The following is a 24,000-nucleotide window of genomic DNA, read 5'->3' as shown; positions in this document are numbered from 1 at the left end:
AGGATGACTGTTTCAGCGAGCGGTGGGCAGCTTTGGCCTGTCGGGCCTGGACCGCCTCCTGTGCTTCATGACGGTGAGGGAACTGCAGAACTTTCAGCGTCTGCTGCACAGACAGGTGCTCAAGGACAAGAACTGGCTCGACTACTTCAACACCCTAATGCGCTCCTTCAACCCCTTGGACGGCCTTGTCGGTGAGTTAGTGTGGAGCCTTGTAAGGGTTTTCCCCTTGGTGAGTGAGTGTGGGGCCCTGTGTGGGAAGTTCTGCTGGCCTTGTCGGTGAGTGAGTGTGGGGCCCTGTATGGGTAGTTCTGCTGGCCTTGTCGGTGAGTGAGTGTGGGGCCCTGTATGGGTAGTTCTGCTGGCCTTGTCGGTGAGTGAGTGTGAGGCCCTGTAAGGGTAGTTCTGTTGCCTTCATCGGTGAGTGAGTGTGGGGCCCTGTAAGGGTAGTTCTGCTGGCCTCGTCGGTGAGTGAGTGTGGGGCCCTGTAAGGGTAGTTCTGCTGGCCTCGTCGGTGAGTGAGTGTAGTTCTGCTGGCCTCGTTGATGAGTGGTAACACTTTGCGGGGCCGTGTATGGGTAGTCCTGCTGGCCTTGTTGGTGGGTGGTAACACTTTGTGGGAGTTTGTAAGGTTAGTTCTGTGTGGGTAAAAGGATTGGTAACATTTTGTGGGGCCCTGTATGGGTAGTTCCACTGGTTACTAATTAAAGCCACATGAATGAGGTGTTTTTGCAAGATACTAACCGTCAGATACACTGATCTCATTATCAATGAACATGTGCACCAAACCACCAAGCAGCACACTGGACCTGATGAAGATCTGCTGACATCAGTACAGAAAAGAAAGCTGTACTGGTGTGGCCACGTAACAAGATCCAGTTGCCTTGCTAAAACGATTCTCCAAGGAAGTGTTGAGGGAGGGAGACAGGGGGGAAGACAGAAGAAACCGATGGACGGACAGCACTGCAGAACGGACGTGAAAACCATTGCAGAGACCCAGGCTTTGACACACAGCCGACAGGCCTGGAGGAATCTGGTGAACAGTTCATATGTGTGACACGCCAGTGACTCTTGACAGAGTTATGGAAAAAGGATAACATGCACAGGATCTTGTGGGTTCTGTATTTGGGGGGTGTCATAAGGTGTTACTTTTGTCTGAGTACAATGACTCAGAGCATGGACACCTGTCTGTTTTTCCTTGTGACTCTGAAGCAAGTTTAGATAATTTTGTACGCACCCTGACTGAAAGAATCAGTATTCAGCACTGTTGCTGCTGTGTGTATGTGCAAGTGTGCGTGGGCATGTGTGTTTGTATTTGGGATGTGTGCTTCTGTGACTGTGTGTGTGTTAGTGTACGTATTGTGCAACATGCATGTGTGTGTGTGTGTGAGTATGTGTGTTTATGTGTGTGTACATGTGTTTGTGTGTGTGTGTGTGTGTGTGGATGTGAGTGCACAAAGTGCACATATTTGTGTGTGTTCAACATGCATGTGATCGTCTGTGTGTGTGTGTGTGTGTGTGTGTGTGTGTGTGATTTCAGCACAGCCCCAGAGGCTGTATGCGCAGGCTGTCTCAAAGACTTCTCGCCTGTGGCCTCAGTTTGTGGACATCATCCTTAGGGTGAGTTGTTTCAGGAATGGTGTCACACCACTTGACTCATGTGTACTGGTGTCACACCACTCAGCTCATGTGTAATGGTGTCACACCACTTGACTCATGTGTAATGGTGTCACACCACTCAGCTCATGTGTAATGGTGTCACACCACTTGACTCATGTGTAATGGTGTCACACCACTCAGCTCATGTGTAATGGTGTCACACCACTGAGCTCATGTGTAATGGTGTCACACCACTCAGCCCATATGTAATGGTGTCACACCACTTGACTCATGTGTAATGGTGTCACACCACTTGACTCATGTGTAACGGTGTCACACCACTCGACTCATGTGTAACGGTGTCACACCACTTGACTCATGTGTAACGGTGTCACACCACTTGACTCATGTGTAATGGTGTCACACCACTTGACTCATGTGTAATGGTGTCACACCACTCAGCTCATGTGTAATGGTGTCACACCACTTGACTCGTGTAATGGTGTCACACCCCTGAGCTTGTGTAATGGTGTCACACCACTGACACTGACAGTAATGCAGTAGGAGTGACACTTTGGCAGTAGGAGTGACACTGGCAGTAATGCAGTAAGAGTGACACTGACAGTAATGCAGTAGGAGTGACACTTTGGCAGTAAGAGTGACACTGACAGTAATGCAGTAAGAGTGACAGTGACAGTAATGCAGTAGGAGTGACACTGACAGTAATGCAGTAAGAGTGACAGTGACAGTAATGCAGTAAGAGTGACACTGACAGTAATGCAGTAAGAGTGACAGTGACAGTAATGCAGTAGTAGTGACACTTTGGCAGTAGGAGTGACACTGGCAGTAATGCAGTAGGAGTGACACTTTGGCAGTAGGAGTGACACTGACAGTAATGCAGTAAGAGTGACACTGGCAGTAATGCAGTAGGAGTGACACTGACAGTAATGCAGTAGGATTCACACTGACAGTAATGCAGTAAGGTTGACACTTTGACAGTAGGAGTGACACTGACAGTAATGCAGTAGCAGTGATGCTGTGACTGGAATGCAATAGGATTGACACTGACAAAAATGCAGTAGGAGTGACACTGACAGTAAGAGTGACTCTGTGATGCTAAGAGTGACACTGTGATGCTAAGAGTGACACTGTGATGCTAAGAGTGATGGCTGTGAGAGTGACACCAGGAGTGACGCCGTGATTGTGTGCAGGTGGGACAGCTGCAGTTGCTTCGGCGGCAGATCGCCCACGAGCTGAACACGTCCTGCAAGTTTGACTCCAAGTTCCTGGCCAGCTCCCTGCAGACCATGAACAAGTCAGTCCTGTGGAAATCACCCCTCCACCCTCCTTGGGTGTCACTGAATAATAATAATAATGATGATGATTATGATAATGAATATTTGGAAGCCCTATCTCCAGAGAGCCCAGAGAGTTTACAAATACAATTACACATACATACATTGATGCAGATAACACTTCATAACATTCATTTGCCTATACGCATCACAGAATAAGCAGGTCACACATGCACGCACACACACACACTCACACACACACATTCTCTCTCTCTCTCTCTCACATACACACACACACACACACACATCTGCTTTATTCTGCTTTATTCTTGCATAGTGACACAGTTGGATGTGCTGAATATGGCCGTGTAAAAAAAGCACAACAACAAAACAAGCAGCAAAGTGTTGTTATTCAGAACATCAACATTTTGTTCATACAACCATTTTTAACTCCATATTTGGGGTTACGCTATTTGTCATGGCACAATATCAACCACCCTGTTAGTGATTCTATTCCTGCTGTGTTTCATACATCAGTACACATTCACTCTTGAGGTAATGTACAAAAACGGGTGTTTATTTTTCTTCATTGACACACAGTGATACAGCAGAGTCTAATGATGTACATATTCACTCAGAGGTAATGTACAGACACAGGTATATAGTGCAGTGTAGTGATGTACACATTTACTCTGAGGTAATGTACAGACACAGGTGTACAGTGCAGTGTAGTGATGTACATATTCACTCTGAGGTATCGTACAGACACAGGTGTACAGCTCAGTATAGTGATGTACATATTCACTGTGAGGTATCGTACAGACACAGGTGTACAGTGCAGTGTAGTGATGTACATATTCACTGTGAGGTAATGTACAGACACAGGTGTACAGCTCAGTATAGTGATGTACACATTCACTGTGAGGTATCGTACAGACACAGGTGTACAGCGCAGTGTAGTGATGTACACATTCACTCTGAGGTACCGTACAGACACAGGTGTACAGCTCAGTATAGTGATGTGCATATTCACTGTGAGGTACCGTACAGACACAGGTGTACAACGCAGTGTAATGTATATATTCACTCTGAGGTATCGTACAGACACAGGTGTACAGCTCAGTATAGTGATGTACATATTCACTGTGAGGTATCGTACAGACACAGGTGTACAGTGCAGTGTAGTGATGTACATATTCACTGTGAGGTATTGTACAGACACAGGTGTACAGTGCAGTGTAGTGATGTACATATTCACTGTGAGGTAATGTACAGACACAGGTATATAGTGCAGTGTAGTGATGTACACATTCACTCTGAGGTAATGTACAGACACAGGTGTACAGCTCAGTATAGTGATGTACATTTTCACTGAGGTAATGTACAGACACAGGTATATAGTGCAGTGTAGTGATGTACACATTCACTCTGAGGTAATGTACAGACACAGGTGTACAGCTCAGTATAGTGATGTACATATTCACTGTGAGGTGATGTACAGACACAGGTGTACAGCTCAGTATAGTGATGTACATATTCACTCTGAGGTAATGTACAGACACAGGTGTACAACGCAGTGTAGTGATGTACATATTCACTGTGAGGTATCGTACAGACACAGGTGTACAATGCAGTGTAGTGATGTATATATTCACTCTGAGGTATCGTACAGACACAGGTGTACAGTGCAGTGTAGTGATGTACATATTCACTGTGAGGTAATGTACAAACACATGGTGATACAGTGGTGTGGTGACTGTGCATATTCACTGTGAGGTAACATAACGACACAGGTGTACAGCGTGGTGTGTTGACTGTGCATATTCACTGTGAGGTAACATAACGACACAGGTGTACAGCGCGGTGTGGTGACTACATATTCACTGTGAGGTAACATAACGACACAGGTGTACAGCGCGGTGTGTTGACTGTGCATATTCACTGTGATGTAATGTACAGACACAGGTGTACAGCGCGGTGTGGTGACTGTGCATATTCACTGTGAGGTAACATAACGACACAGGTGTACAGCGCGGTGTGGTGACTGTGCATATTCACTGTGAGGTAACATAACGACACAGGTGTACAGCGCGGTGTGGTGACTGTGCATATTCACTGTGAGGTAACATAACGACACAGGTGTACAGCGCAATGTGGTGACTGTGCATATTCACTGTGAGGTAACATAACGACACAGGTGTACGGTGCAGTGTGTTGACCGTGCATATTCACTGTGATGTAATGTACAGACACAGGTGTACAGCGCGGTGTGGTGACTGTATGTTTTCACTGTGAGGTAACATAACGACACAGGTGTACAGCGCGGTGTGGTGACTGTGCATATTCACTGTGAGGTAACATAACGACCCAGGTATACAGCACGGTGTGGTGACTGTGCATATTCACTGTGAGGTAACATAACGACACAGTTGTACAGTGTGGTGTGTTGACTGCATATTCACTGTGATGTTATGTACAGACACAGGTGTACAGCGCGGTGTGTTGACTGTGCAGTGCCCTGTTGGCGGACATTGAGCGTCACTACCAGGACCCCAGTCTGCCCTACCCCAAGGAGGAGAACCCACTCATGTTTGAACTCACCGCTTACCTCGAGTCGGCCGGCTACCACAACCCCCTCATGAAGGTCAGCACCCAACGTGTGGTGTGGGACAGCCGTGTGTGTGGTGTGGGACAGCCGTGTGTGTGGTATGGGACAGCTGTGTGTGTGGTGTGGGACAGCCGTGTGTGGTGTGGGACAGCAGTATGCGGTGTGGGATAGCCTTGTGTGGTGTGGGGGACAGCTGTGTGGTGTGGGACAGCCATGTGTGTGTGTGTGTGCATGACTTCACATGAGTATTGATATCAGTCAGTCAAAACACAGGGTAAAAAAAAAAAGAAGTTGAGGACCACTTGGGAACTGTAACATGTCCTGTCACCTTCACTGAAGTATATACAGGGTCATAGAAATTGAGGACCACCTGGGAACTGTAACATGTCCTGTCACCTTCACCGTAGTACATACAGGGTCATAGAACGTTGAGGACCACTTGGGAACTGTAACATGTCCTGTCACCTTCACTGAAGTACATACAGGGCCATAGAACGTTGAGGACCACTTGGGAACTTCAACATGTCCTGTCACCTTCACTGAAGTATATACAGGGTCATAGAACGTTGAGGACCACTTGGGAACTGTAACATGTCCTGTCACCTTCACTGAAGTATATACAGGGTCATAGAAATTGAGGACCACCTGGGAACTGTAACATGTCCTGTCACCTTCATTGAAGTATATACAGGGTCATAGAAATTGAGGACCACTTGGGAACTGTAACATGTCCTGTCACCTTCACTGAAGTATATACAGGGTCATAGAAAGTTGAGGACTACTTGGGAACTTCAACATGTCCTGTCACCTTCACTGAAGTACATACAGGGTCATAGAATGTTGAGGACCACTTGGGAACTGTAACATGTCCTGTCACCTTAACTGAAGTATATACAGGGTCATAGAAAGTTGAGGACCACTTGGGAACTGTAACATGTCCTGTCACCTTCACTGAAGTATATACAGGGTCATAGAAAGTTGAGGACCACTTGGGAACTGTAACATGTCCTGTCACCTTCATTGAAGTATATACAGGGTCATAGAACGTTGAGGACCACTTGGGAACTGTAACATGTCCTGTCACCTTCATTGAAGTATATACAGGGTCATAGAAAGTTGAGGACCACTTGGGAACTGTAACATGTCCTGTCACCTTCATTGAAGTATATACAGGGTCATAGAAAGTTGAGGACCACTTGGGAACTGTAACATGTCCTGTCACCTTCACTGAAGTATATACAGGGTCATAGAAAGTTGAGGACCACTTGGGAACTTGCACAGTGTTCTTCTTGGGGGCATGGTGACATGATGCAGAGTTTTCAGTCAACAGGGGCGTGTGCAGTCAGTGTGATGAGGACGGCTCAGAACCACATGGGCTTTCTTGGACAGACACTTTTTTTTTCTTCTTTTTTTTTTTTTGTGCCCTGAAGAAACAGAGCTATTGTTTGTAAACCACTGAATATCTGTCAAGTTTTGTCTGAAACTTCAATTTTTCTACATCACCACATGCTGTTCATGTTGATACAGATCTACATCACTGCATGCTGTTCATGTTGTTACAGATCTACATCACCACATGCTGTTCATGTTGAAACAGATCTACATCACCACATGTTGTTCATGTTGTTACAGATCTACATCACCACATGCTGTTCATGTTGTTACAGATCTACATCACCACATGTTGTTCATGTTGTTACAGATCTACATCATTACATGCTGTTCATGTTGTCACAGATCTACATCACTACATGGTGTTCATGTTGTTACAGATCTATCATCACATGCTGTTCATGTTATTATAGATCTACATCACCACATGTTGTACATGTTGTTACAGATCTACATCACCACATGTTGTTCATGTTGTTACAGATCTACATCACCACATGTTGTTCATGTTGTTACAGATCTACATCACCACATGGTGTTCATGTTGTTACAGATCTACATCACCACATGTTGTTCATGTTGTTACAGATCTACATCACCACACAGAGACTGCCCCACTTTCCCCTCTTCACCTTCCTCTTCGCGCTGTCTCAGCTGCCCAAGCTGGTCTACAACCGCTCCATTGGTAATCATCCTGTCTGTCTCACCCATCATCGTTTTCTTCTTTCAGTTCAGTTATCGCTGTATAAAGAGAGCAGGAACACTCAGAAAACATGCCCACTTGCGCTGTGCAGTGTAAAATCTGACATTCAAATCATGCATTTGAACACTAAAAAAAACAACAAAAAAAAACCCACAAAAAAACCCCAATAAAAACCAAACTAACTTGCATGCATGACCCTTTGCAGGCAGCCAACCGGATATTTAAGCACTAATTTATGTTCATACACATACACACACACACATACACACATACACACACACATACACATACACACACACACACACACACATACACATCACACACACACACACACACAGAGTCATCATGCAGAGAGCAAGAAGTTACACTGTATGTTGCAGACACACTGACACACAGCATACAGAGAACAAGACATTACACAATGTGTTGCAGACGCACTGACACACAGTATACACATGTTACAGACACACAGCATACAGAGAGAACAGCACATACACTGTATGTTACAGACACACTGACACACAGCGTACAGAGAACACTGTATGTTACAGACACACTGACGTGCAAAAAGGTGGCGGACCCCCTGGACGCCCCTCCTCTGGTGGTGGGGATCTTCACCCTGCTGAAGCAGTTCCACAACGAGAACACCAAACACTTCCTCCACTTCCTCACCCAGTACGTCCGCTCCGTCGTCGACACCATGGGAAGGTGAGGCCTTGCCGGCTGGTCTGGGTGCTAGTCTTTCTGATGGCACCATAAACCGAGGCTGCATGTGCAGCAAGCGCTTTTTGCACATGAAAGAGCCCATGGCAACTAAAAGGTTGCCCATGGCAAAGTTGTGTAGTGCAATCCATGTTGATGGCAAACCAAAATTGAAAAAAGAAAAAAAACAAAAGAAAAAAAATTAGTTGGTGTTGCACAGTGGCGATGCATTCTTCCTTGGGAGAGCTGCCTGAATTTCACTCACCAAGAAATGTTGTGTACAAATTTCACTCACCAAGAAATGTTGTGTACACATTTATCTCACTGAGAAATGTTGTGTACACATTTCACTCACCAAGAAATGTTGTGTACAAATTTCACTCACCAAGAAATGTGTACAAATTTCTCTCACCAAGAAATGTTGTGTACAAATTTCTCTCACCAAGAAATGTTGTGTACAAATTTCACTCACCAAGAAATGTTGTGTACAAATTTCACTCACCAAGAAATGTTGTGTACAAATTTCACTCACCAAGAAATGTTGTGTACAAATTTCTCTCACCAAGAAATGTTGTGTACAAATTTCACTCACCAAGAAATGTTCTGTACAAATTTCACTCACCAAGAAATGTTGTGTACAAATTTCACTCACTGAGAAATGTTGTGTACAAATTTCACTCACGAAGAAATGTTGTGTACAAATTTCTGTCACCAAGAAATGTCGTGTACAAATTTCACTCACTAAGAAATGTTGTGTACAAATTTCTCTCACTGAGAAATGTTCTGTACAAATTTACCTCACCAAGAATTGTGTACAAATTTCTCTCAGCGAGATATGTTGTGCTTGGTTGTTGATTGTGTGTGTGTGTGTGTGTGTGTGTGTGTGTGTGTGTGTGTGTGTTGTTGCTTTTTCCATTTACCCACCAGGCACTGTTATTGAGATTCGAACCTGGGACCCTCAGACTGAAATTCCAATGTTTCGCCACTTGAATATTTATATGCCTTTTGCGCCCTTCAACACAACATGCATGCTCACACTCATTTGCTCACTCTCTCTCTCTCTCTCATACTTTTTTTGTTTTGAGGACTTGTGCGGGTAACGTTTAGATGAATAGGCGCTGTATAAATAAATAAACCTTTTAAAACTTTATTCAAAGGTTATCTTCTCAGTGTAGTGATAGCCATTTCTTCCCCTTGCTTCAACAACCTCCCCCCCTCCTCCTCTCCCCCACATACGTACACATTGATGTTTTGTTTGGTGTCTCACACAGTGCCAAGACACCAGAGGGAACACAGGACGTGCTGAATGTCCTCATGTTTCTGGAGGACTTCATCTTCTACAGTGGTCTGCCCAGAAAGGTGTGTGTGTGTGTGTGTGTGTGTGTGTGTGTGCGCGCGCACATATGTGATTGTATGTGTGTGTGTATGTGCACATATGTGATTGTGTGTGTGTGTCTGTGTGTGTGTCTGTGTGAGTGTGTGTGTGTGTGTGGACAGGCATTTTGCATACTGCTTGTGTGTGTGCCTGTGTGAGTGTATGTTTGCTTATATGCAAAGTCTGTCTGTGGTTAAACAGCAACTTTCTGTGCTATTACTGCGTGTGTTGTGTGTGGTAAAACAGCAACGTTCTGTACTATTACTACTCAGTGTGTTGTGTGTGGTAAAACAGCAACGTTCTGTACTATTACTGCTCAGTGTGTTGTGTGTGGTAAAACAGCAACTTTCTGTACTATTACTGCTCAGTGTGTTGTGTGTGGTAAAACAGCAACGTTCTGTACTATTACTGCTCAGTGTGTTGTGTGTGGTAAAACAGCAACTTTCTGTACTATTACTACTCAGTGTGTTGTGTGTGGTAAAACAGCCACTTTCTGTACTATTACTGCTCAGTGTGTTGTGTGTGGTAAAACAGCCACTTTCTGTACTATTACTACTCAGTGTGTTGTGTGTGGTAAAACAGCAACGTTCTGTACTATTACTGCTCAGTGTGTTGTGTGTGGTAAAACAGCAACTTTCTGTACTGTTACTGCTCAGTGTGTTGTGTGTGGTAAAACAGCAACGTTCTGTACTATTACTGCTCAGTGTGTTGTGTGTGGTAAAACAGCCACTTTCTGTACTGTTACTGCTCAGTGTGTTGTGTGTGGTAAAACAGCCACTTTCTGTACTATTACTACTCTGTGTGTTGTGTGTGGTAAAACAGCCACTTTCTGTACTATTACTGCTCTGTGTGTTGTGTGTGGTAAAACAGCAACTTTCTGTACTATTACTGCTCAGTGTGTTGTGTGTGGTAAAACAGCAACGTTCTGTACTATTACTGCTCTGTGTGTTGTGTGTGGTAAAACAGCAACTTTCTGTACTATTACTGCTCAGTGTGTTGTGTGTGGTAAAACAGCCACTTTCTGTACTATTACTACTCGGTGTGTTGTGTGTGGTGAAACAGCAACGTTCTGTACTATTACTGCTCAGTGTGTTGTGTGTGGTAAAACAGCCACTTTCTGTACTATTACTGCTCAGTGTGTTGTGTGTGGTAAAACGGCCACTTTCTGTACTATTACTACTCAGTGTGTTGTGTGTGGTAAAACAGCAACGTTCTGTACTATTACTGCTCAGTGTGTTGTGTGTAGTAAAACAGCAACTTTCTGTACTGTTACTGCTCAGTGTGTTGTGTGGTAAAACAGCAACGTTCTGTACTATTACTGCTCAGTGTGTTGTGTGTGGTAAAACAGCCACTTTCTGTACTGTTACTGCTCAGTGTGTTGTGTGTGGTAAAACAGCCACTTTCTGTACTGTTACTGCTCAGTGTGTTGTGTGTGGTAAAACAGCCACTTTCTGTACTATTACTACTCTGTGTGTTGTGTGTGGTAAAACAGCAACGTTCTGTACTATTACTACTCTGTGTGTTGTGTGTGGTAAAACAGCCACTTTCTGTACTATTACTGCTCAGTGTGTTGTGTGTGGTAAAACAGCAACTTTCTGTACTGTGTGTTGTCACTGATGTAGTTCATCTATATATATAAAAAAAAAGAAAAAAAGAAATGATCCATTGAATCATCACACACACACACAAATTTACATCATTTCTTTTTTCTTTCCCAGACCCTGGAGTCCTTTTTGCCAACGTACGTGCTGGATGAGTATCGCACACAGTTTGCACAGTGATGGAGATCGCACACAGTTTGCACAGTGATGGGGATCGCACACAGTTTGCACTGTGATGGGGATCGCACACAGTTTGCACTGTGATGATGCCTGCCGTGTGGTGACCTGTGGGAACAGTGAAATCCTGCTGTCCTGGCTGCCGTGCCTTTTTCAGGAACACATTCCTCGTTCTGTGGGAGGTAGTGTGTGTGTGAAGTGATGTGAATGTGTAGTGTGAGTGAACGCGAGTTACAGTGCAGGTCAGTCGCAGTGCATGTGAGTGGATGTAATGTGTGTTGTGTGAATTGATGTGAATGTGTAGTGTGAGTGAACATGGGTTGCAGTGCATGTGTGTGAGTGTAATGTGTGATGTATGAAATGATGTGAATGTGGGTTTTGGTGAATGCAATATGTGTTGGAGTGCTGAGTTGTGTGGGAACAGTTTTTGAGCTGATCCATTTTTACTTTGTGTGATCTTGTGGTAGTTTTATTATTAATGGTTTTGAAAATGGATAAAAAGAGGATTGTGCTATATAGGCTCTTGCTCTTGTGAATTTACCTCTGCATGTGTATGTGTGTGTGTGTGTTTGTAGATGTAGTGTGTGTGTGTGTGTGTGTGTGCACAGGTGTGCATGTGTTTGTTTTTTTTAGTCCAGAATAGTGCCAAAATGAACATGGAATTCTGTTCATTGAACGTCCATCCCTACAGTTCACAGAGTTTGATAAGCATTCCTGCTACTGCAGTATTGTTCTGTGGTCATTGTTCAGAAGGAAAAAAAGGTGCTGAAGTTTCATGAATAGGAGCAAGAAAGTGTCAGAGTTTGTTCCATGATAAAAAAAAAAAAAAAAAAAAAGCCACTGCTAATGCTGTGTTTAAACTAAAAGATTTGTTCTCCAGTCATGCAGTAGTTTTTTTGTACAAGTCATTCTGAAATAAGAAGAGAACATTTTTTTCTTTTGACCTCATGGTGCCGTTTAGGAGTGATCCGTTCTGGATGGGTCATTAAGGCAGTGTGATGTTTCCTGTGAATGTGAATGTTAAGGTCATTGAGGCAGTGTGATGTTCCTTATGAATGTGAATGTTAAGGTCATTGAGGCAGTGTGATGTTCCTTATGTGATGTTTCCTATGAATGTGAATGTTAAGGTCATTGAGGCAGTGTGATGTTCCTTATGAATGTGAATGTTAAGGTCATTGAGGCAGTGTGATGTTCCTTATGAATGTGAATGTCAAGGTCATTGAGGCGATGTGATGTTTCCTATGAATGTGAATGTTTAGGTCATTGAGGCAGTGTAACATTCCTTATGAGTGGTCATTAAGGGAGACGTTACACATATCTTGATTTGATAACATGGATTAGAAAAGAATATGGTTGATGCGTTATGTTGAGGAGTGTAAATTGTTTAGGTATGTATGTTCATGTATCTGCAGTCTGTTGTTCTGCAGGGTTGTCATTCTGAAATTGGTGTCCATTCTGATTCTTTTATGTAAGTTGTGATTGCTTGCATTGACTTTGTACTGCTGTATTAGGGATGAATGTGTTGACCGTAACGTGAGTGAGTTATTAACAGACATTGCTGTGTGTGCTTGGAGCTCTGTGGCAGAGTTGGGAACACATTGGACTTCTGATCCAGTGTTTCACCAGTGATCAGGGTTCACGGCCCACGGCTGTGCCGCTTAACTTCCAGCAGAGCTATTTAGTTTCAGAGTTCAGTGAGCGGTCAGGAGCACGGCTGCTGACCTAGATTCCTCTGGGATGGGAGGGGGGGGGGGGAGGGGAGCGCGCGCCGCGCTCTTTGTGCCTATGTTTCCAGCAGAGAAAGGTGTATTGTTTAAGTGATTTTCATTTAATCATATTCGTGCACACCGGTTTTTGTTTGCTGTCATTTTTGTGTACATGATTCCAGTGAATGTGAACTTTAAGTGTGTTGTGTGATTTACCAGACACTGTCCGAGTGTTTGTGTTACATCCAGTTATTTGACCTAAGTGTGTGTGTGTGAGTGCCGACAAAAATGGAATCTGGTGCGGTAGTGGCAGCATTGCTGACTGGGCAACACACCTTCAGTGAACACTTGAGATGTTTGGATAATATGTGTCGTGTGTGTGGTGAGCGGGTTCTCAGAAGAGATAAAGATAAGGGGTTGAATGCAAGACTTTGTGCCAAGTATTCTTCTGAACTGTTTAGTTTTTTCGGTCTAGATGTTTCGAATGATGAAGAGGGCAAACATCCCACATGCATTTGTATCAAGTGCTACAAAAAAATGAACAAGGGGGGGAGGCAACACACGCAGTCGTCAATTCACTCAAAAGAAAGTATTAGGGATGCAGTCACAAGATGACAAACTACGTGTCATCATGCAAGAGCACATGACTATTGTCTCCCCCATGCTTCAGCAAGTCGTACCCCAAGCAGGAGAATCACGGCACAAATCAAAAAGTAAAGAATAAAGAAATTTTCAGCCCTGTTCTTTTCTCCACCCTGAATCCCTCCCTCCCGCACACACACATTGTAAGGAAAAAACAAGAAAAGAAAAAAAATGTTTGAGTTTAGTCAGTGTCACACTTCAACTGAGTGGATTACCAACTACAAACAAGGAGTTCATACGGATTTATAAGTTCAGGTAGGAATGGATTTTATTATTTAGAACTTACAAATGCATGTCAGTACGTTACATTGTGATCGTTTACTAAAAGCATGGTATCGTCAAGGTGTATCTTTTAGACTGACCAAATGCATGTCGCAAGCAAAGGCACACATACTGACACGCAAAACATCTAGTCGGCGAAAATCTCTCCCCCCCTCTCTGTGTGCGTCTCTCTCTCTCTCTCTCTCTCTGCGTCTGTCTCTCTCCCTCTCTCTCTGTGCCTCTCCCCTTTCTCTCTCCGTACACGTTCCTCTGTTTCTCAGTATGTCTGTCCCTGCATATATGTCTGTCTGTCCGTCTCTCTTCCCGTGATGTTGAGAGAAGTGTGAAACTTAAGTGGCTGGCAGCAGTTCTCAGTGGAGCTGATCGTTAAATACTGACACTAATTCCGGGGCGGTCTGCCACCTCTAGGTAATGTATCGGCTATATTTTCCTTCCAGTTGTATCGTGGAGACATGCATGTATATCATGATACAAGTTTTATCTCCAAGTAAAACGATGTACACACACAACACGGAGTTGAAATTGAACTACGTTCCGTGTGTGTTCCTCAGTTCGAACAGAATGTTCGTGTGCTCGCTAAGTTTTGGACCGCTTGTACACTGCCTGTAGGAAATTAAACCTGCTCATGTTTGGTATCGTTAAATTTGTCAGAAAATCACACATCCATTCACACCCATAGCGCCCTTCTTGTTGCATTCTGACATAGAGTATTATTTTTAAAAAGCACATAACCCTGTTTCTGACAGTTTATCAGCAGCAGCGAAGCTGTTCACAGCTGTACACACTGCCCGTGTAACATGCGCTCCGCAAAGAATAGCGCGAAGTTAGTGGTGCGCCAGAGCGCTGCCCCATATACTGCCTGCCTGTCTGTCCAGGCTATCACCTTTCCAACGTTTCGCGCTCGCTCGCTGTTCATCCCTCTCCCCTCCGCTTCGCGCCAAAACTAAAAGGGCTGCCTTGTGCCGCCGTGGGCCCCGTTTTGGCATGCTGTGTCCTTAGGAAAAGTGCTTTACTCAGTTTTCTTCACCGTAGCTGTAGGAGGATGCCAGGAAATATGTTACCATTACTCTAGGGGGGGGGGGGGGGGGATCCCAGGGAATCTTTCACCATTACTCTAGGGGGATCCCAGGGAATCTTTCACCATTACTCTAGGGGAGATCCCAGGGAATCTTTCATCATTACTCTAGGGGGGGGGGGGGGGGGATCCGAGGGAATCTTTCACCATTACTCTAGGGGGATCCCAGGGAATCTTTCATCATTACTCTAGGGGGGGGGATCCTAGGGAATCTTTCATCATTACTCTAGGGGGTGGATCCCAGGGAATCTTTCATCATTACTCTAGGGGGGGGGGATCCCAGGGAATCTTTCACCATTACTCTAGGGGGGTGGATCCTAGGGAATCTTTCATCATTACTCTAGGGGGGGGGATCCCAGGGAATCTTTCATCATTACTCTAGGGGGGGGATCCCAGGGAATCTTTCATCATTACTGTAGGGGAGGGATCCGAGGGAATCTTTCACCATTACTCTAGGGGGATCCCAGGGAATCTTTCATCATTACTCTAGGGGGGGATCCTAGGGAATCTTTCACCATTACTCTAGGGGGGATCCCAGGGAATCTTTGATCATTACTTGAGGGGGATCCCAGGGAATCTTTCATCATTACTCTAGGGGGGATCCCAGGGAATCTTTCATCATTACTCTAGTGGGATCCCAGGGAATCTTTCACCATTACTCTAGGGGGGATCCCAGGGAATCTTTCATCACTACTCTAGGGGGGATCTCTAGAGAATTGTTTACCATAGCTCTAGGGGATCCTAGGGATATTTCACCATAGCTCTAGGGGCTTACAGGGAATTGGTTACCATAGCTTAAGGGAGGTCCATCCCAGGGAAACTTTCACCATATCTCTTGGGGGGTCCATCCCAGGGAAACTTTCACCTCAGCTTCAGGGGGTCCCAAGGGATCTTTTACTACTTTGTATTGGTCACTCTGATCCTGCATGCTCTTCTCAAATCTGCATTGCCACACACATAGAAAGGCAGGCATGCCTTCAAAGCATAATCACCGAGGTTTCTGGGCCAAGAAGTGGACATACTCAGTTTTTCATGGACACAGCAATGAAGAGAAAGGAATTTGGAAAGGGAGGGCACTTCCGGAAGGTTTAAGGGAAACAACTCTTCATGGCAGACAATCCTTGCTCAGAATGAAGCTCTGATGCATGATTTTCTTTTTATATATTCGTTCTAGAAATTGAATGTCACAATGGACCCAGCCAAGCAGAATGCAGTGCGTCCTGCGTGTACGTGTTATTAGAATGCCCGAGATGAATAATGAATTATCCCAGAACATGGACATTTGTTCTGTACCTGTTATTTACTTGTGTGCTGGCTGGTGTCAAGTGCTAAAGATTCTTGACACGAAGATGTGTACCCTTGCTTACAAGCAAACGTTTTTGTACTTGTTTATTCATGTTCAATGCTCATTTAGACCTGTTTATTTGTAAACATGAGAATATAATTTTAAAAAAATTAAAAAATTTTTTTTTTATATATATGTAATATAGTTTTCCATTTGGAAAGAAAGACAGAAATGTGCACATCTGTGGAGGGGCTCATGCAATTCAGTGTTAATCTGATAATAAACCGATAACAATGATGAGATGTGTATGTGTGTGGATAAATCAGTCACCTGCCGCACAAACCATACACCACAAGTATAAAAATCAAACTCACTCATATTCATTCTCCTTTTATTCATTCTCCATGAAATATGCAATATTAAGGATCATGATCCTGAGTACACTTTATAATATCAAGTGTTTTAAATTACAGCAATCATGGAAATTAATAAAATTAAATCATTTGTCGTTTCAAAGCTTCATACCATGATGAAAAATAAGTTTCATATTTCACTACACACATACATGTATACTCACATGTTTATCTACCTGCCTATCTATCCAGTTATATATACTGATCACTACACACACACACATATATATACACATGTTTATGTGTATCTACCTACCTATCCATCCAGTTATACTTATCATTTCACTACAAACACACACACACACGTATATGTGTATCCACCTATCCAGTTATACATATCATTTCACTACGCACACAGAAATGGGGGAAAGAAAGACAAAATGAAAGATTGACAGACAACCCAACACAAGTGCAACCCAAATACATACTGATCTTTGAGCTTCATTTTACGTATATAAAACTAGGATCATTGCAAACTTGCATAGATATACCTTTTCTTTTTTTCTTTTTTTTTTTTTAAACGGGTTAACAAATCATCGACAATGGTCACCATCATGGATTATGAATTTTAATGTATTATGCCTGTATTGTGTGGGAGACTAATTCAGTAAGTGAAGATTTGGAAATACGGCAAACTTGTAACAGTTTTATTATTGTAGAATTGTGGAGGTAATGTAACAGTTTCTTTCAAACAGAAAATAACAGTCTTTTCCCTGACTTGGAGTGCATCATGAACAGAGTCCTTGACTGTACCTGCTGTGATGTGTAGGGTGTGTCGTCAGTACAGAACGTGTTGACTACTGATGACAAGATAGTGATGTGTAGGGTGTGTCGCCACTACAGAACACGTGTTGGCCACTGACAAGATAGTGATGTGTAGGGTGTGTCGTCAGTACAGAACGTGTTGACTACTGACAAGATAATGATGTGTAGGGTGTGTCGTCAGTACAGAACACGTTTTGACCACTGACAACAAGATAGTGATGTGTAGGGTGTGTCGTCACTACAGAATGAGTTGACCACTGACGACAAGATAGTGATGTGTAGGTTGTGTCATCACTACAGAACGTGTTGACCACTGACGACAAGATAGTGATGTGTAGGGTGTGTCATCACTACAGAACGTGTTGACCACTGATGACAAGATGTGTAGGGTGTGTCGTCAGTGCAGAACGTGTTGACCACTGACAAGATAGTGATGTGTAGGGTGTGTCATCAGTGCAGAACACGTGTTGACCACTGACAAGATAGTGATGTGTAAAGTGTGTCGTCAGTATGGAACATGTTGACCACTGATGACAAGATAGTGATATGTAGGGTGTGTCATCACTACAGAACGTGTTGACTACTGATAACAAGATAGTGATGTGTAGGGTGTGTCGTCACTACAGAACGTGTCGTCAGTACAGAACGTGTTGACCATTGATGACAAGATAGTGATGTGTAGGGTGTGTCGTCACTCAGAATGTGTTGACCACTGATGACAAGATAGTGATGTGTAGAGTGTGTCATCACTACAGAATATGACAAGATAGTGATGTGTAGGGTGTGTCGTCAGTACAGAACGTGTTGACCACTGATGACAAATTGGCAGTGACGCTGACAACAAAGTAGCGTTGACCACTGACAACAAGCAAGTACTGTGCTGTGCTGTGTAGTGTGTGTCAGTACGGACCCTGTGTGTTGATCACTGACGACAAATGGGCGGTAACGCTGACTAGTCCACAGTGTAGACGCCCTGAGCAATGAGGTCCTGCCACACCTTGCCCCTGGGCCACTCGTGGTCATCCAGAGAGGCCTCCTTCATGTCCACACTGTACCCCGGGGCCTGCCAACAACTCAGTCAGTCATACAGGAATCAGAAAGCACACATTCTCTTCATGTCCACACTGTACCCCACTGCCAACAATTCACTGTCAGTCATACAGGAATCACAAAGCACCGTTCTCCTCCTTGTTGCCAAGACAACCTGCGTGGCAAGGGGTGTGGTGTGGGTGACAGGAACACTGTCATTAACTGAGGGAACAGAACGTTAACAGCACGACTCTGACGTCCGTTAACAGCACGACTCTGACGTCCGTTAACAGCACGACTCTGACGTCCATGGAAATTGTACAACAGACAGCTCGAGAGTGTGTGCTCACATGACTCAGGCTTATAGAGGCACGTCACATGATCTGAGCTCGCGAAGTTGATTGGCTCTGCAAAGTTGCGAGCAACAAAGGTGATAGAGGTAGAACGTGAGAAAAAGGCTTCTCTTCTCGACTTTTTGCTTCATTTTTTGTTTCTCCATTGTGCATACGATGGTACGTCATTGTACAGAGTCAGGTTGTAGCAATGGAGGCTATCAACAGAAGAACGCTGCTTTTGCCTTTGTCGATCGCCTTTGGAATTGCGGCTCGCGATTTCGAATAAAAGTTGGATGCGCATGCGCAAGATACGAGATGGTTGCGGGACTCTCCAGCGGTCCTTCAGCTAAAACTAGTACCGCACACACACACACACACACTATACCCAATCTGTGGCGGTATGTAGCATCATACACACTATACCCAACCTGTGGCGGTATGTAGCATCATACACACTATACCCTACCTGTGGCGGTATGTAGCATCATACACACTATACCCAACCTGTGGCGGTATGTAGCATCATACACACTATACCCTACCTGTGGCGGTATGTAGCATCATACACACTATACCCAACCTGTGGCGGCATGTAGCATCATACCCAATTACCCAACCTGTGGCGGTATGTAGCATCATACACACTATACACAACCTGTGGCGGTATGTAGCATCATACACACTATTCCGAACCTGTGGCAGTATGTAGCATCATACACACTATCTGTGGCGGTATGTAGCATCATACACACTATCTGTGGCGGTATGTAGCATCATACACACTATACCCAACCTGTGGCGGTATGTAGCATCATACACACTATACCCAACCTGTGGCGGTATGTAGCATCATACACACTATACCCAACCTGTGGCGGTATGTAGCATCATACACACTATACCCTACCTGTGGCGGTATGTAGCATCATACACACTATTCCCAACCTGTGGCGGTATGTAGCATCATACACACTATACCCAACCTGTGGCGGTATGTAGCATCATACACACTATACCCAACCTGTGGCGGTATGTAGCATCATACACACTATACCCAACCTGTGGCGGCATGTAGCATCATACACACTATACCCAACCTGTGGCGGTATGTAGCATCATACACACTATCTGTGGCGGTATGTAGCATCATACACACTATACCCAACCTGTGGCGGTATGTAGCATCATACACACTATACCCAACCTGTGGCGGCATGTAGCATCCTCTGTTCATGATGCAGGGGTTTTTAAAGTGCTCGTGAAGATGGTCCAGGTACTCCGTCATTCTGACAACACAGTTTTCATTGTTGTTGTCGTTGTTGTTGTTGTTGTCCTTTCATGAAAGTTCGTTTTGCCAAATTGAACATTTTACAATTTTTATTAAACACAACTGGACATTCTAATACATTGTAGCAAAGCTTTTTTTGTTTTTTGTTGTTGTTTTATTTTAACAGAAAACTAGTAAGAAACATTAAAATGAATGAAGAATGAACGAAATAAATGTCAGAAAAAGGCCTTCTGTTTTTACCAGTACAGTCCCCCTCCCACCCCCCGAACAACCCCACCTTCCGCCCCCACCCTCTCCTCACTAAAAAAAACAACAACCCCAAAACAAAGCAAAACAAAAAAAGCACACAACAGAGCGCAACACACATCCTGTCTGTGTAAAACCATGACACGAATAGGTATAAAGGAAACAACAGCATGGTAGCCGAATGGTTAGAGGCCTGAGTTTCCCAAGTTCGATCCCCAGGTACGACTAACCTGGTGGGTTAAGTAAGAGTCCAGGTGTGTTTTTTTTCCAGTATCCCAGGTCACCATACTATGTGCAGACCTGCTGGTGCCTGAACCCCCTTCGTGCATATACGCATATACAAGATAACATACGCGCGTTACAGATCCTGTAATCTGTGTCAGTGTTCAGTGGGTTATGGAAAGAAGAACATACCCAGCATCCATCAACCACGACAGAGTCATCAGCATGTTGATGTTGGTCTGTGTGATGGAAAAAAGGAAGAATTGATTGATTGATGTGGATACTTATATAGCGCCTATCCTCGGTCAGAGACCAAGCTCTAAGCGCTTTACATACACGGGGACATTTGCACCACAGGCTGCCAACCTGGGTAGAGCCGACTGACGGCTGCCACTGGGCGCTCATCATTCGTTTCCTGTGTCATTCAATCACATTTCAGACGCACACGCATACACACTCAGACAGACATGTAACATTTTACGTGTATGACCGTTTTTATTTACCCCGCCATGTAGGCAGCCATACTCCGTTTTCGGGGGTGTGCATGCTGGGTATATTCTTGTTTCCATAACCCACCGAACGCTGACATGGATTACAGGATCTTTAACGTGCGTATTTGATCTTCTGCACGCGCATACACACGAAGGGGGTTCAGGCACTAGCAGGTCTGCACATATGTTGACCTGGGAGATCGGAAAAATCTCCACCCTTTACCCACCAGGTGCACCGAGATTCGAACCCGGGACCCTCAGATTGAAAGTCCAGCGCTTTAACCACTCGGCTATTGCACCCGTCAAGAAGATACATTTAGTTTGATTTAGTTTGATTGCTGCACATCCTGCTCTCATCATCATGAAAATTAAAAAAAAAACAAAAAACATATTCCCAGTTCCACATTAATAAACTAAAAATGAAAGTAGATTCTTTAAACTGAATAGTTAGAGGAAGCCAGGTTTTTTTTTTTCAATGTACAATCCGCAGATTATCTTATATCAGTGTCTGCACATTGGAACACACAAACACTCACCATTCACCATGAACACACGCACGCAGGCGCAGCACACACACACACACACACACACACACACACACACACACACACACACACACACACACCACAGAGAAACACACAGACACACACGCACGCACACACACAACACTCACACACCACAGAGAAACACACACACACATACACACACAGACACATGCACACCCGCCCCCCCCCGCCCCCCTACACACACACTGACCTGTTGTCCAGGGAAGCAGACACAGCGATGTAGTCAAACAGAGACAGATGCTGGATCAACTCACACAGACCTACACCTCCACCGTGAGGGCACACCGGCACTGCGGACACACAACACAGTGCTATGTCATTACATACATCATCATGTGCACTGCGGACACACAACACAATGCTATGTCATTACATACATCATCATGTGCACTGCGGACACAACACAGTGCTATGTCATTACATACATCATCATGTGCACTGCGGACACACAACACAGTGCTATGTCATTACACACATAATCATGTGCACTGCGGACAAACACAACACAATGCTATGTCATTGCATACATCATCATGTGCACTGCAGACACACAAAACACAATGCTATGCCATTACATACGTCATCAGTGTGCACTGCGGACACACAACACAATGCTATGTCATTACATACATCATGTGCACTGCGGACACACAACACAATGCTATGTCATTACATACATCATCAGTGTGCACTGCGGACACACAACACAATGCTATGTCATTACATACATCATCATGTGCACTGCCGACACACAACACAATGCTATGTCATTACATACATCATCATGTGCACTGCCGACACACAACACAATGCTATGTCATTACATACATCATCAGTGTGCACTGCTGACACACAACACAATGCTATGTCATTACATACATCATAATGTGCACTGCGGACACACAACAATGCTATGTCATTACACACATCATAATGTGCACTGCAGACACACAACAATGCTATGTCATTACATACATCGTCATGTTCACTGCGGACACACAACACAATGCTATGCCATTGCATACATCATAATGTGCACTGCGGACACAAAACAATGCTATGTCATTACATTCATCATTATGTGCACTGCGGACACACAACACAATGCTATGCCATTTCATACATCATAATGTGCACTGCGGACACACAACACAATGCTATGTCATTACATACATCATGTGCACTGCGGACACACAACAATGCTATGTCATTACATACATCATTATGTGCACTGCGGACACACAACACAATGCTATGTCATTACATACATCTTCATGTGCACTGCGGACACACAACACAATGCTATGCCATTACATACATCATAATGTGCACTGCGGACACACAACACAATGCTATGCCATTACACACATCATGTGCACTGCGGACACACACAACACAATGCTATGCCATTACACGCATCATAATGTGCACTGCGGACACACAACACAATGCTATGCCATTTCATACATCATAATGTGCACTGCGGACACACAACACAATGCTTATTACAGAGAGACAGACAGAGACAGACAGAGAGAGAGATTAAATATTAAATCCAGGCCCAGATGTCTGTTTTTTTCATAATGGAGACCACACACACACACACACACACACACACACACACACACACACACACACACACACACGTATATACATATACATACATCTCTCCAAACATGTATCTCTCTCTCTCTCTCTCTCTCTCTCTCTCTCTCTCACACACACACAGACACACACACACACACCCACACCAACACACACACCCACACCCACACCCACACCAACACACCCACACACCCACCCACCCACCCACCCACGCACCCCACCTCCAAACTTGTTAGCCATGAGGATGACGGCCACACATTCACTGACACCCCCCAGACGACAGGCGTCGATCTGACAGAACTGCATGGCTCCAGACTGCAGGAACTGTTTGAACAGCACACGGTTCTGGCACTGCTCCCCTGTGGCCACGCCCATCCCCAGTGGCTTCAGTGCCTGGTCACCACATCAACATGACGACGATAACAACAATGACAATGATGACGATAATAACAATGATAATGATAATTACAAAGACAAAGACAACAACAACAATAATAATAATAGCAACTACAATAATAATGATAACAGTCATCACAATCATGATAATAACAAGAAGAAGAAGAAGAAGAAGCAAGAGAAGGAGGAGCTGCAGTAATGGTGT

The 24,000-nt window shown here is 44.3% G+C and overlaps 2 protein-coding genes across 3 annotated transcripts in view; one reads left to right on the top strand and one right to left on the bottom strand.

The window, feature by feature from the left end:
• The window catches only part of LOC143294974 (WASH complex subunit 5-like), a 48,960-nt gene extending 35,848 nt beyond the window's left edge, over positions 1–13,112 (top strand). The window contains exons 21-29 of one of the 2 annotated variants that reach the window (XR_013056981.1): positions 17–191; positions 1,538–1,617; positions 2,808–2,911; positions 5,406–5,535; positions 7,480–7,576; positions 8,146–8,302; positions 9,568–9,655; positions 11,390–12,518; positions 12,621–13,112. Coding sequence is in view for 1 of the 2 variants with exons in the window: in XM_076606501.1 (XP_076462616.1) it covers positions 17–191; positions 1,538–1,617; positions 2,808–2,911; positions 5,406–5,535; positions 7,480–7,576; positions 8,146–8,302; positions 9,568–9,655; positions 11,390–11,452 (894 nt within the window). In the remaining variant the exon portion in view is untranslated. Of the gene's footprint in view, positions 1–16; positions 192–1,537; positions 1,618–2,807; positions 2,912–5,405; positions 5,536–7,479; positions 7,577–8,145; positions 8,303–9,567; positions 9,656–11,389 lie in introns of both variants that reach the window. The other variant, XM_076606501.1, reaches the window with a different exon arrangement.
• A 4,233-nt stretch (positions 13,113–17,345) lies between these two features.
• Positions 17,346–24,000, bottom strand: part of LOC143294972 (mitochondrial enolase superfamily member 1-like) — a 38,988-nt gene continuing 32,333 nt past the window's right edge. Inside the window, exons 13-16 of the mRNA XM_076606499.1 lie at positions 23,621–23,792; positions 21,985–22,084; positions 20,186–20,267; positions 17,346–18,680 (exon numbers count right to left, since the gene is read on the bottom strand). Coding sequence (XP_076462614.1) covers positions 18,570–18,680; positions 20,186–20,267; positions 21,985–22,084; positions 23,621–23,792 — 465 coding nt within the window. The 3' untranslated portion in view covers positions 17,346–18,569. The remainder of the gene's footprint in view (positions 18,681–20,185; positions 20,268–21,984; positions 22,085–23,620; positions 23,793–24,000) is intronic.

The sequence above is a fragment of the Babylonia areolata genome, chromosome 20 (assembly GCF_041734735.1).
Source record: "Babylonia areolata isolate BAREFJ2019XMU chromosome 20, ASM4173473v1, whole genome shotgun sequence".
In the NCBI taxonomy this organism is placed as follows: domain Eukaryota; kingdom Metazoa; phylum Mollusca; class Gastropoda; order Neogastropoda; family Buccinidae; genus Babylonia; species Babylonia areolata.
This window is presented reverse-complemented; position numbering and strand designations above follow the sequence as displayed.